The sequence below is a fragment of the Orycteropus afer genome, unplaced genomic scaffold (assembly GCF_000298275.1).
Source record: "Orycteropus afer afer isolate SDZICR_OR568_19922 unplaced genomic scaffold, OryAfe1.0 scaffold00261, whole genome shotgun sequence".
NCBI lineage: Eukaryota > Metazoa > Chordata > Mammalia > Tubulidentata > Orycteropodidae > Orycteropus > Orycteropus afer.
The window spans coordinates 222,393-233,777 of NW_006921848.1; the positions used below are offsets into that span (position 1 = coordinate 222,393).

Genomic DNA, 11,385 nt, shown 5'->3' on the forward strand with positions numbered 1-11,385 from the left:
GCTACCAGAGCTCCAACAAGTAGATACTATTATTGTCCCTTCTTTGTAGGGGAGAGAAGTGAGGCTTAAAGGTGTAAAGCTGCAGAGCTAATGAGTGAAGAGTCTGGATTTTCATGCTTGCAGCCTGACTCCTCCCCACTATCTGCACATGGAATCTTTTGCTGCGATTTCCCTTGTTCCTGGACTCGAGGAACGCAGGAAAACCCTCAGCCCTCTCCCACAGAGCCTCAGCCAATGATAGCTACTTCCTGCATGAACAGAGCCTCCCTGAAGCCAGCAGCAAAGCCAGCCCCAGGGCCACAGGTTCTCCAGCCTCCTGGTAGCTCCCCAAAAGCCCAACCTGCTGGGTTGGCCCAAGCGCTCCCAACAGAAATTCAGGTGAGTGTTACCCTTTCTTAGGGAAGAAGGGACTCAGGACTTTGAGGCAACTAGCTTTTCTACATGATCCACAGATTTTTCCCAGGGATGAATTAGAGGGGGCGGGAGTATCCCACACCAACAGCCAACTGGCAAGACAGAGTAAGAGCCCCTAATGAAGACCTGCTTGAAAGGGCCAAAGCCAGAAGGAAGTGGAGGTTGGAGGCCACCTGGGCCTGGGAGGTGGGGTAGGACTGTCTGGATCTGGGAAGAAATCTTGGGTACAAATAGTCCTGGTGTCTCCCAACATGGAAACACCTTTACAAAGTATCTCTCTGCTCTTGGATCAAAGCTGGAAAATGATTTGTATTTATTCAGTTTGAACGGTAAACTTTCCTTTCTTACTTCTTCAGACTCAGAATCTTTCCTTCAAACCCCCCAGTCCCTCTGCCCTTCACCTGGGGACACAGATGGCTTTCCAGGTATCTCTTCTATTCCAACTCTGCCTTCTTCCCAATAGGTATCTGCTGGTCCTGATGTCTGTCCAACCTAGCTCAGGGCCCAGCCCCTCTGAGGTGCTCACTGTGCCTGCTGGAGACTTTGCAGTTATTCACAACTGGAGTGAACTGCTCTACTTCTTCAACCACACTTTGCCCGAGTGCCACATGGAGTTTAGCGAAAGCACCAAGCGTGTGGTCCTCTTTGTCCTCTACCTGGCCATATTTGTGGTCGGGCTGGTGGAGAACCTCCTGGTGATATGTGTCAACTGGCGTTACTCAGGCCGAGTGGGGCTGCTGAACCTCTATCTCCTCAACATGGCCATAGCAGACCTGGGCATCGTGCTGTCCCTGCCTGTGTGGATGCTGGAGGTCACGCTGGACTACACTTGGCTCTGGGGCAGTTTCTCCTGCCGCTTCACTCACTATTTCTACTTTGCCAACATGTACAGCAGCATCTTCTTCCTGGTGTGCCTCAGCGTGGACCGCTATGTCACCCTCACCAATGCTTCGCCCTCCTGGCAGCGCCACCAGCACCAAGCACGGAGGGCCCTGTGTGCAGGCATCTGGGTCCTCTCAGCCATCATTCCTCTCCCTGAGGTGGCCCACATCCAGCTGGTGGAGGGCTCCGAGCCCATGTGCCTATTCATGGCACCCTTTGAAAGCTACAGCACATGGGCCCTGGCGGTGGCCCTGTCAACCACCGTCCTGGGCTTCCTGCTGCCTTTCCCTCTGATCGCAGTCTTTAATATACTGACAGCCTGCCAGCTCCGGGGAGCGCAACAGCCCGAGGGCCGGCGCCACTGCCTGCTGGTGTGTGCCTACATAGCCGTCTTTGTCATCTGCTGGCTGCCCTATCACGTGACCCTGCTGCTGCTCACACTGCACGGGACCCATGTCTCCCTCCACTGCTACCTGGCCCACCTGCTCTACTTCTTCTATGACGTGATTGACTGCTTCTCCATGCTTCACTGCGTTATCAACCCTATTCTTTACAACTTTCTCAGCCCAAGCTTCCGGGGCCGACTACTGAACGCTGTGGTCCATTACCTTCCCAAAGACCAGGCTAGGACAGGGGGACGGACTTCGTCCTCCTCCTCCTCCACTCAGCATTCCATCGTCATCACCAAGGAAGGCATGCAGCCCCCACGCCATGCCCTCCCAGGCCCGAACTTTCAAGCAGCTGCTTTGTCTCCAAACACCTCGCCTATCTCCGCACCTCAGTCTCTTCTATCCAGCTGAGGTAGATTCCTGTTTCCATCAGTGAAGTGGAAAACCTAGAGGTGAGGGGAGAGATTTGGAGGGGGTGGGGGAGCAGGTTAGAGCATTGATGGTCTATTTTGAGTGTATCTTAAAATACTGAGGAGGGGAAAGGGAGAAGGCATGAGCAGGGGCAGAAAGCAGGCCCTGGCTGTTGTACTACTTGCCGTGGTCCTTGTGCCTAAGGAAGCCACGCGGTGGGGTGGGGGTAGGGGTTGAAATAAATACAGACAGCTGCTACTGTGGATCTCTGAAAAATCTGTGCTTCCAGCTGGAGTTGGGAAGGGAGCTAAGGTAAAGGGATGCTCCACAGAGGAAACTGGAGCCCTCACTTCATAAATCACCCCGGCCGGAAAGAGTGAGTTCTGCAGGAATCTCGCAAACCTTCCTTTAGTGTTTGTGTGCTTGTTGATCTCCCAGCAAACCAGCAGGTTGAGGGGACAAGAGGCCAGAGGCCAAGGAACCAGGAGGCGTCAGCAGGACATTCCCAAGCCATGCATCCTCAGTGCTGTGATAAGTGGGGGGGGTGGGAACCAAGGGGGTGGGCTAGCCAAGGCCAGAGGCAGGCACCCTGCAGCTGGGCTGGCAGGATGGGCTCCACCACTACCCCCATCCAGGAAACAGGGCTTCATTTCCTTGCCATACCCTCCCACTCTTCCATCCTGCTCCTCCTCCCCCCCAGAACCAAAGGATCTTTTCCCAAGTATTCAAATTGCTGCCCCTCAGACCTAACCTCCTCCCAGCTTTGGATCTCGGACATTTCCAGACTTCTTCCAGGCAGAGATGCTATCAGAAATCACCCCATCTCTCCATTTCTCTCCAGATCACAGGAAAATAAGGACACCAATTCTGGGATCAGGCCCTGGGACAGCCAGCAGCAGGGACTGACAGATGCTCTGTCCCTCAGCCTTTGTCTCTTGCATGGGGAGGGAAGGGGGCAGGTGGGACAATGTGAAATCTTCCAATTCTGACACAAGACAGAGTTCTGACCTTCTTCTAAATCAGTTCTCACCCTTAGACTTCCTTCTCCCTGGCCAAATCTTCATCATTTTCCTATCCAGCAATGTACCTCTATTAACACTTGTCCTATACATAGGAAAAGACCTACTTGTTAACAAGTAGGTCTTCTAGAAAAGGCTTATTATCAGTTTGGGAAACTATGACCATGTCCATGAAGGTCTGACTTAAACAAAAGCTTAAGAACAGGTCCTAGTTTCCACCTTCCAGTTCTAAGTCCTTGGCCTCTTAATCCTGTTTGTGGAGATAAAGGGATTGTAGACATAATCATTGACATCTCTTTACTGTCTCCTCCGTCCTGGTGACGTGCTCAGCTTGTCTGGAACATTTAACTTCTAATTACTACTCACTTACCCATAAAGCTGTCTCCTCAGCTCTTGGGAATCTGTTACTGAATTCATGAAGTGCATTCAACGTGTGCTCCAGTGACGTATGCTCTTGGGTTTGCAAGGAACATGGAGGAAAGTCTGTATCTCTAATCCCTCTGCTCACTGGGCCCACACCTGAAAGGGTCCTAAACTACAAACAGTTGTTCAGTGGTGCAGAGTGGAAAGCTTTTTGAACCAAGAGTCTAGGTTTCAGCTTGGGGTTGCAGTAAGGGCTTAACATCACAATGCAAAAATGCATTAAAAATGTTTTTCCCTTGTCCCCCACATAAAAACCAAGCCAAGATCTGATGCCCCTGTCACTGCCTCCTCTGATTTGGGCTCCAGAACCTTTCCAAAGGAAACCCAGTTTTACATCTGCCACATCCCAGGTCACCTCAGAGGCCTCTTCCCTAAGATATTGCTCTTCTCAATTTCAATCTGGCAACCAGTTATCACCCTGGCAGCACAAAAATTTCCTTGAGGCCTTTCCTTCCATGGAAGGGAGAGCGGGAACTGGCTATGCTGATGACAGCAAGCTGCTGCACTCAACTCACACTCACAAGCCCCAAGAGGACCGAGGACCAGGCCTCATGCTGAGACCAAGTGGATGCACCACTCCCTCATTTCTAGAGGTCTCATCTCCTTCTCTGTGAGAATACAACTGTATCAACTTCATGAAATTATACCAAACCTTTGCCTTCTCCCAGTTTTAATCTTCCTATCTTCTCTTACTCTCCATCAACCCCTCCCCATTCAGACACATCATGCTACCGTGAATTAAATAGTATTGGCAAGACAATTGGTGGCCAGATCTCTCACTCATGAATGTCTAGTCCAATTGCCCACGGCTCCCTCCAGACTGAAAGGCAATGTCCCCAAAAAAAGGTTGGTTCAATGACTTAATTTCCAAATAAGAACAGATTAGAGCGCTAATCCTGGGGCAATTCCAGCCACAGGAAAGAAAAATGTGCTACCTGAAAGAATTGTGGCATTTGCTGAGAACACTGCTATTCAGAGGGATAAGCCCAGATAGTCTGAGCATGTTCACATCCAAGGGGAAAAGAATGCACATTTCCATTTTCCTTTTTTTATTCTAAATAAAAAACACACTTTGTGCCGAACAATGGAATATAAAAGAATCAGATGTACAACGATTTTAGACATCTACTATTTGGGAAAAAAAGTGTACAAAATATACAAAACTTTACAGCAATAGATAGTAAACACTTAAATATTAGGAGGTCAGTACTTCTTATTAATTTAATGGAAGGAGTTAGGCGTCAACAACACTTCTCTGCTTCATAAGAGCCTTTAGCTATCAGAGGTGGCGGGGAGGGTGGACTGGACAGGGAAGGGGTGTTAGAGAACATCAACATCAAAACAATTTCATTTTCATTCTGATGTGAAGTTTATGGTGAGTAATCACATTGAAACGAATTCTGTGTCCCCTGCTTCCTGACATTCAGAGGAGGATTCAGGAAAAAGGTCATGTGGGGACTCCCAGACGGGCACAGACCTCTCCACATACCCCACTCCATGCCAACAAATTTGGTGTGTCCATCACAAAGAAATTTAAATTCACTTCCAAAGTTGAGGAGTTTGGTGAAACACAGCACAGCAGGAGGCCAGAGAGATGGCCAGGAAGAAAAATAATCAGTAGCAAAAACCCAACTGGGAATAAGGTATTTAAACCCAAAGACTCGTCCTGGGGATAAAGGGGTGCCAACAGATCAGAAGTAAGGCCAGAAAGAGCTTTTACCCATAGCTTGGTTCTAAGGGGCCTGACACCCACCTCTTTTCTTCCCCACTAGCCATGAACTGCAGAGATAAGATGGGGTCTTAAAAGTTAGGACCAAATATTAGGGTCCAGCAGAGCTTCCCAGCTGGTGCTTTGGCCCCAGTGAATAGTGACTAGAGCTGGGACATCGATCCCCTCCTCTGGCCACAAGCAGCCTCCAATGTTGATCCCAATGTGACATACACACATTACCATTTCCCTCAGGAAACAAGTTGGGAAGGCCCTGTGCTTGCTTTCATGATCTACTGTCACCATCTTGAAGTTCTTAATAATTTTTTAGCAAAAGGCTCTGCAAATTATGCAGCCTGTCCTGAGAACAGAACAAGAAAGAGGAGTAAAGGGAGAGGGCGTTCCAGGGTCAAACAGAACCTCAGAGCAAACAGGAGACAGTGGGCTCCAGGGGGAAAATGATGCAACAAAATAAAAGATACAAAATAAAGCAAACACCTTCCACCAGGTATCCTAGAACGCCCTCTATCACCACGTTTCAAGTAACCCAGTTCAGAAAAGGGACGCTAGAGGCAGAGGAAGCAAACATGACTTCAGAGGGAGAGCTCAGGTGTGACTATGGGAGATAAGCAGAGGAACAGGGTTTGGTCAATGAGCCTCATGGGCTCCTGATCCTGCTACATGTCTGACTGGGACAACTGGGCCACCCTGATCAACCACTTAGCCTGTAAGGGGCCAGGGCACTCAGTCTTTTGTTTAGTGTTTCAAGGGCAAAGTTTCAAGGACTTGCTTTTTGGTTTACTGGCAAAAAGGGAAAACTTCACAGTTTCAGGTTAAATATACAGACCACCCAGCATCCAAGATACCCTCTATTCAAGAAAAGGGTTTCTCTAGCACATTTCTCTACTCTCAGCTGCCTGAATGGGTTCCAGTAAGTACCACCTCTCTCAAATCTGGCCATTCACAAATCTGTCCTCACCAACAATCTGGAAGGGATTTAAAAAAAAAAAAAAAATCTCACTGCCATCAAGTCGATCAGACTCAGTGACCCCTCCTTGGGCTTCCGAGGCAGGATCTCTACAGAAGTAGATTACCCAATCTTCCTTCCGAGGAGTGGCTGGTGGGTTTGAACCACCAGCCTTCTGGTTAGCAGTCAAATGCCTTAGGCACTATGTTACCAGAGCTCAGGCTTAAAAACTTAGCAGATACATAACTCCAGTCTCTTATACATTTTCCTTAAGATTTCTAATGGTCAATGAAAAGAAACCAGTCAGTAATGAAAAATCCCAAGACAAGACAAGTTCCTGACAAGAATGTCTCAAAGGGACATCTAACAAGTTGGGTTTAGATGGTGAAAGCTGGGCCCTTAAAGTAGCCACTGTATGAGTTTTTCATCTAATGTCACCTCACCAGAGTGTCATACACTCCAACTCTTGAGGTTTCTTTAATTCAGGTAGGGAAAGAGGCAGCAGGTCCATTAGGGAGGAAGCTTTGGTTTGCCTGTATATTTTAATAAAGACAAGGACAGGAGACTTTGCAAATTTAGGAAGGATAAGAAAATGTGCAAACAGTTCTTTCATGAGACTTGATCCCCTCAACTGTCCTCCATCTACTCCATTAGAGTGGAATGGGATAACAGACCTGGGAATTTAACTGGACCCCATGACTGAACTGCTCTTGGTCCCAACTTTCTAGAACTTATGTCCATTGCCTAAAGTGTTCCCTGGGTTTATTTTGCTAAACACTACCTAAAACGAAAGAAAAGAATTTGCTTGTTGAAAAGGCTTGACGTGTTCTTCCTTAAGTCATATCCCTGCCCCCCAAATTGCTGGCCAGGACTGTTACCTGGAATATGGCTACTTGCTGGGGAGAAACTCATTCTCCTGAAATCTCTTATCTAAAAGAGATGCTGGGTAATATGGATACAAAAACAAAAAATAAATAACTAGTGTCCAAAAAGGCTTTGTGAGTTCATTAAAACCACTTGCTTGTGAAACAGCCTGGGCACTGCTGAGTCCCAACAGCGGCAGTGTCATAGTGGAGGCCAGGGACTCCCAGAGCTCACTTGAGCAGGGTGAGGTAGTAAGAGTTACTGAGGTGTCACCATGTGAGTATGCAAGATCCGAGGGCCTTCTCCCTCAAGCCTTCTTTGGGCGAGAGCCCTTCAAAAATCAACCAAGTACAGAGTCAACCAGCCCTGTGAGCTGGACAGATACCCCAGTCACCAAGGGAGGTCTGAACCAACTGCCATTCAACAGCACCCCCTGGAGGTGATGACAGATCAGGATAAATTCCAGCAGGTCAAATGTGAGCTGCCAACGCTCTGGCCCCGTTAGCACAAAGTAAACAGTGTTACCCAATTCAGACAGTCAAAATGCACACTCCACTCCACACCCCCAGTTACTCAGGTCCCTTTAATCCTGAAGAGCTCACCAAGTCCACTACTGCATCACCTTAAGGGGGCTTCTCATCTATACTACAGCCCACACACACTCCTGGGAGGGAGACTAGATGTAAATTAAGGCAAGGCTGCTGCTGCCAGAGATATCCCCACCTCTCCACCAGGAAACCAAAGGTTAACAGAAACGGCCAGAATGACAGATATATATCAGTGTATTTCCCTGTCCTCTATGCCCCACAGGGAAGGCCTGACATCCTGGGCTATTACTCTATAATGATTTTTCTTTGGAAATGAGAACAGAGAAACCTCCCTTCCTACCCACCCATGTTGCCACTTCTGGTGGCACTGCAGGACAACCCCTTCTGGCTGGCAAGGATTCACCCAAAGGCTTTCTGACCTACCCTTTCCTCTAAATAGAAAGCTTTGCTGAAGTTTGGATCTAGCTGCCAAAAGATTTTTCACTGTCCAATCAGCAGATTAGGGCCATGGAATAAGCAGGCACCTTCATCTCTGACACTATTTCCCTGCTGAGGGCGAGGACTGGAACCTGAGGAGAGCTGCTCTAGTCTTTTCTAGACAACCACATTTCCAGAATCTTTCTCCTAACTGGTTGTCCCAGTCAGAGATCTGGCAGTAACACCTACAGAGAAAACCTCTCTCCACCTCCTCTATTCAGTGAGGCTGGGGTTGGACTCTTAGCAGCATAAAACCTATCAGTAAACTAAAACTAGAGAGGCTGACAAAGGGATCTAGTTGACACCAACTGCTTGATTAGATCCCAAAACTAGCCTCAAAAGAATCAAACGCACAGCCCTTCATGGGCAAGAACAGGTATGGAGGTAAACGCGATAGGGCCATTGCTTCTCAAAAACAGTAACTCAGCTTATGTGCTATTTCTTCATGTTTCTTCCTTAAACACAACACAGAACAGAATTCCTAGCAAGGCAAAATTGTAACTTCAGCTGAGGAGAGACCAACAGCCATGAGAAAATCAGTGTCCTGGCTGGCCCCTAGGAGTTCCTCTGGCTCTGATGGGACCCAGTCAGCTGTCTGGGTTCTTCTCTGCCTCTTTGGAATGGATAATGTACATGAAGGTCTGCTCAATGGTAAAGTCGGGCGGGAGGCTGCCTTTGTGCACACCGACGTGCTTACTCATGAGGTTAAGGGTGGAACTGTAGTGGCCACAGACAGTGCAGCGATACATGAGGGCTCCTGAGTGTGTCTTCAGGTGGCACTTAATGGTCGAGCGGCCTCGGAAGAACTTATGGCACACCTTACACTGGTACGGCTTCTCGCCTGTGTGGATCCGCCGGTGGTAGTTGAACTCACTGGTGTGGGCAAACCTTTTGCCACAGACCTTGCAGCTGTACTTGCTATTTCCAGGTTGGCCCTGCAGAGCCAGCTCCTCACTCAGGAACTCCTCTGCTGGCAGCTTCCGCTTCTGGAGAGCTGGGTGCTGTAGTCCAAAACCAGGCCGCACATCAAGGCCACTGTTACATTTGTGCTGGCTGACGTGGTAGCGATAGGCAGCCTCCGACTTAAAGCTCTGGCTGCACAAGTGACAGCGGAAGAGAGCATCTTCCAGGCTTTGGTGAACAGTCATGTGCTTTTCCAGCAGGTGCCAGTCCACAAAGCTGTTGGCACAGACAGAGCAGGAGAAGACTGAAATGCCAAGATGGGACAGCGTGTGCCACATGAGGCTGCAGAGGTTGAGGTGGCGCTGGTCACAGACACTGCAAGCCTGGCCCTTCAAGTTTAGATGGTCAAGGATGTGGCCCCGGACTACATGGAAATCTTTGGCCAATGCCTTTCCACAAGCAGCACATTTTAACTCTGGGGAGGCTGCCCCTGAAAACAGGCCTAGCTTCCCAGGCAGGGGATCATTGGGATGGACAATGATGTTGTTCTCAAATATTCCATCCTGTCGGTGAAGGGTCAGCTGCCACTGGGTAAAGAACTTGGTTTCACACATGTCACAGGAGAAGAGGAAAATACCAATGTGGGACAGGACATGGGTCACCCGGGAGTTTCGGTCCTGGAAGTGGGTCTCACAGACTTTGCAGTTGCCTGTCAGCAGGTCGACGTGCTCCCGAGCATGCTGCCGGATCAGCTGGATGTTGGGCTCCAGAACTTTCTTGCACACTTGGCAAGGCATGGCCTTATTCTCCCGGTTGTCATTCTCTCCAAATGTCAGTTCATCCTCACTGTCGTCACTCAGCTCAATCACCTCCTCAGCTGTGCCTATCTCTTCAGTGGGGTCTTCAAACTGCAAATCGTCCTCCGCCAGGTCCTCCAGCTGGAGCTCATCCATCTGCCCAAAGCTCGGATCTTTGGAGTGCTCACTATTGCTCAGACAGCAGTTGTTCCCAGTGGTAATGTCTATTGCACTGTCAGGAGCAAAAAAGCTGTTTTTACTGAAGTCTCCATTGCTTTGAACTTTGTGTGGCTGGCAGGAGCTCATGCTGGTCTGGATGCCCATGCTGACAGTGCTGAGGCCTGGCTGGGTCACTGTACTGGGAATGGATGTGAAGGGAGCAGAGGCATCATGCTCTTCTGTCTTTGGTGGCGGCGGCAGCTGTGGCAGGCTGGGGTTCATGTCACTGGTAACATTTCTCTCTTCCTCTTTATAGCTTCCTCCAGCATCACTGGGCAACACATAGTTTCTATCAGGACCAAAGTGCTCCCCACCACCTCGGAGTTCTCCAAGGGGATGGACAGGTTCTGCTGAGGTACAACTCAGGGTACCAGAGTGGCTCTCACTGGTGCTGGTCAAGGGCTTGGCCACAGCAGTGCTCTCCAGATCAGGGAAGGTAGAGTGACAGGCCCGGAGGAGGTCTTCCATGCCCAGACGCTCTGCCACTTCATAGATGACCCCAACATTGATCAGGTCTGTAAAGAGCTCTGACGTGTAGACAAAACTCAGAATCTTCTCAAAGTTGGCAGGGGTGATAAAGTCTACCACATAAGTCCTGGCAGCATCAAGCCCAGTATTCAGGAAGAGGTTCTGGAAGTAGCCAGCTGCACAGGCCAGCACAGCCTTGTGGGCTGGGAAGGAGCGGCTCCCCACCACTATGGTGACATCGCACATGGTCTCTGAAAGCCGGCACTTGTTGAGTTCCTTCAGTAGGTTGTTGGGGTGGTTGGTGCTTTGCAGTTTGATCCTCATGCCCATTTTAGCAGCTCCTATGAAGTTGCCTCCGTATCAGCACGGTTAATCTATGGACAGCAAAAGAAAAAGATGATGTTCAAGCACATCCCTGAAAGTGAGGAGCCCTGCAGGACAAAATGCCACCAGTTTTGAGTGTTTCCAAACCCAGGGTGGAGAACAAGAATGAACAGACAAGGGAGAACTACTCCATTTTTCTGGGGATTAGGACAGCAAGAAATGATAAGACAATGGCCTCTCCCCCTGTAAACACCCAAATACATGGAGTCATCATGATAAAATCCAAAAATACTGACAAAAATCTGATAGTCTGATCTTCGAGTCAGTAGGAGAGGTTGTAGGCCCGGTTAGACAAAAGCTAGTCCTCTGTGCTGGTACCTGAGAGACAGCCAGAGACATCCCTTGGACATAATCTTGTGCTTCATTACCAGAGCAACTGGCTCCAATTCCTGGTATTAGTTTCCTGATTTCCTCCTAAACACAAGCTTTTCGATCTCACAAAAGAACATACTGTTTTCTCTCATGACGCCAAATGCCATACACATATTTGAACACAAGTACTAAAGGTCCAC

The 11,385-nt window shown here is 49.0% G+C and overlaps 2 protein-coding genes across 2 annotated transcripts; one reads left to right on the top strand and one right to left on the bottom strand.

The window, feature by feature from the left end:
- Positions 1 to 830: 830 nt before the first annotated feature.
- Positions 831 to 2,096, top strand: GPR182 (G protein-coupled receptor 182). Its single transcript, XM_007950004.2, has one exon. It carries the CDS (start codon positions 894 to 896, stop codon positions 2,094 to 2,096), a length of 1,203 nt encoding a protein of 400 aa, XP_007948195.1. The 5' UTR covers positions 831 to 893.
- Positions 2,097 to 8,689: 6,593 nt separating this feature from the next.
- ZBTB39 (zinc finger and BTB domain containing 39) lies at positions 8,690 to 10,819 on the bottom strand. Its single transcript, XM_007950005.2, has one exon. It carries the CDS (start codon positions 10,817 to 10,819, stop codon positions 8,690 to 8,692), a length of 2,130 nt encoding a protein of 709 aa, XP_007948196.1.
- Positions 10,820 to 11,385: the final 566 nt, after the last annotated feature.

Bases quoted from the DNA above. Each gene is read 5' to 3' on its own strand.
- ZBTB39 (XM_007950005.2), bottom strand. From the start codon at position 10,819: ATGGGCATGAGGATCAAACTGCAAAGCACCAACCACCCCAACAACCTA.
- GPR182 (XM_007950004.2), top strand. From the start codon at position 894: ATGTCTGTCCAACCTAGCTCAGGGCCCAGCCCCTCTGAGGTGCTCACT.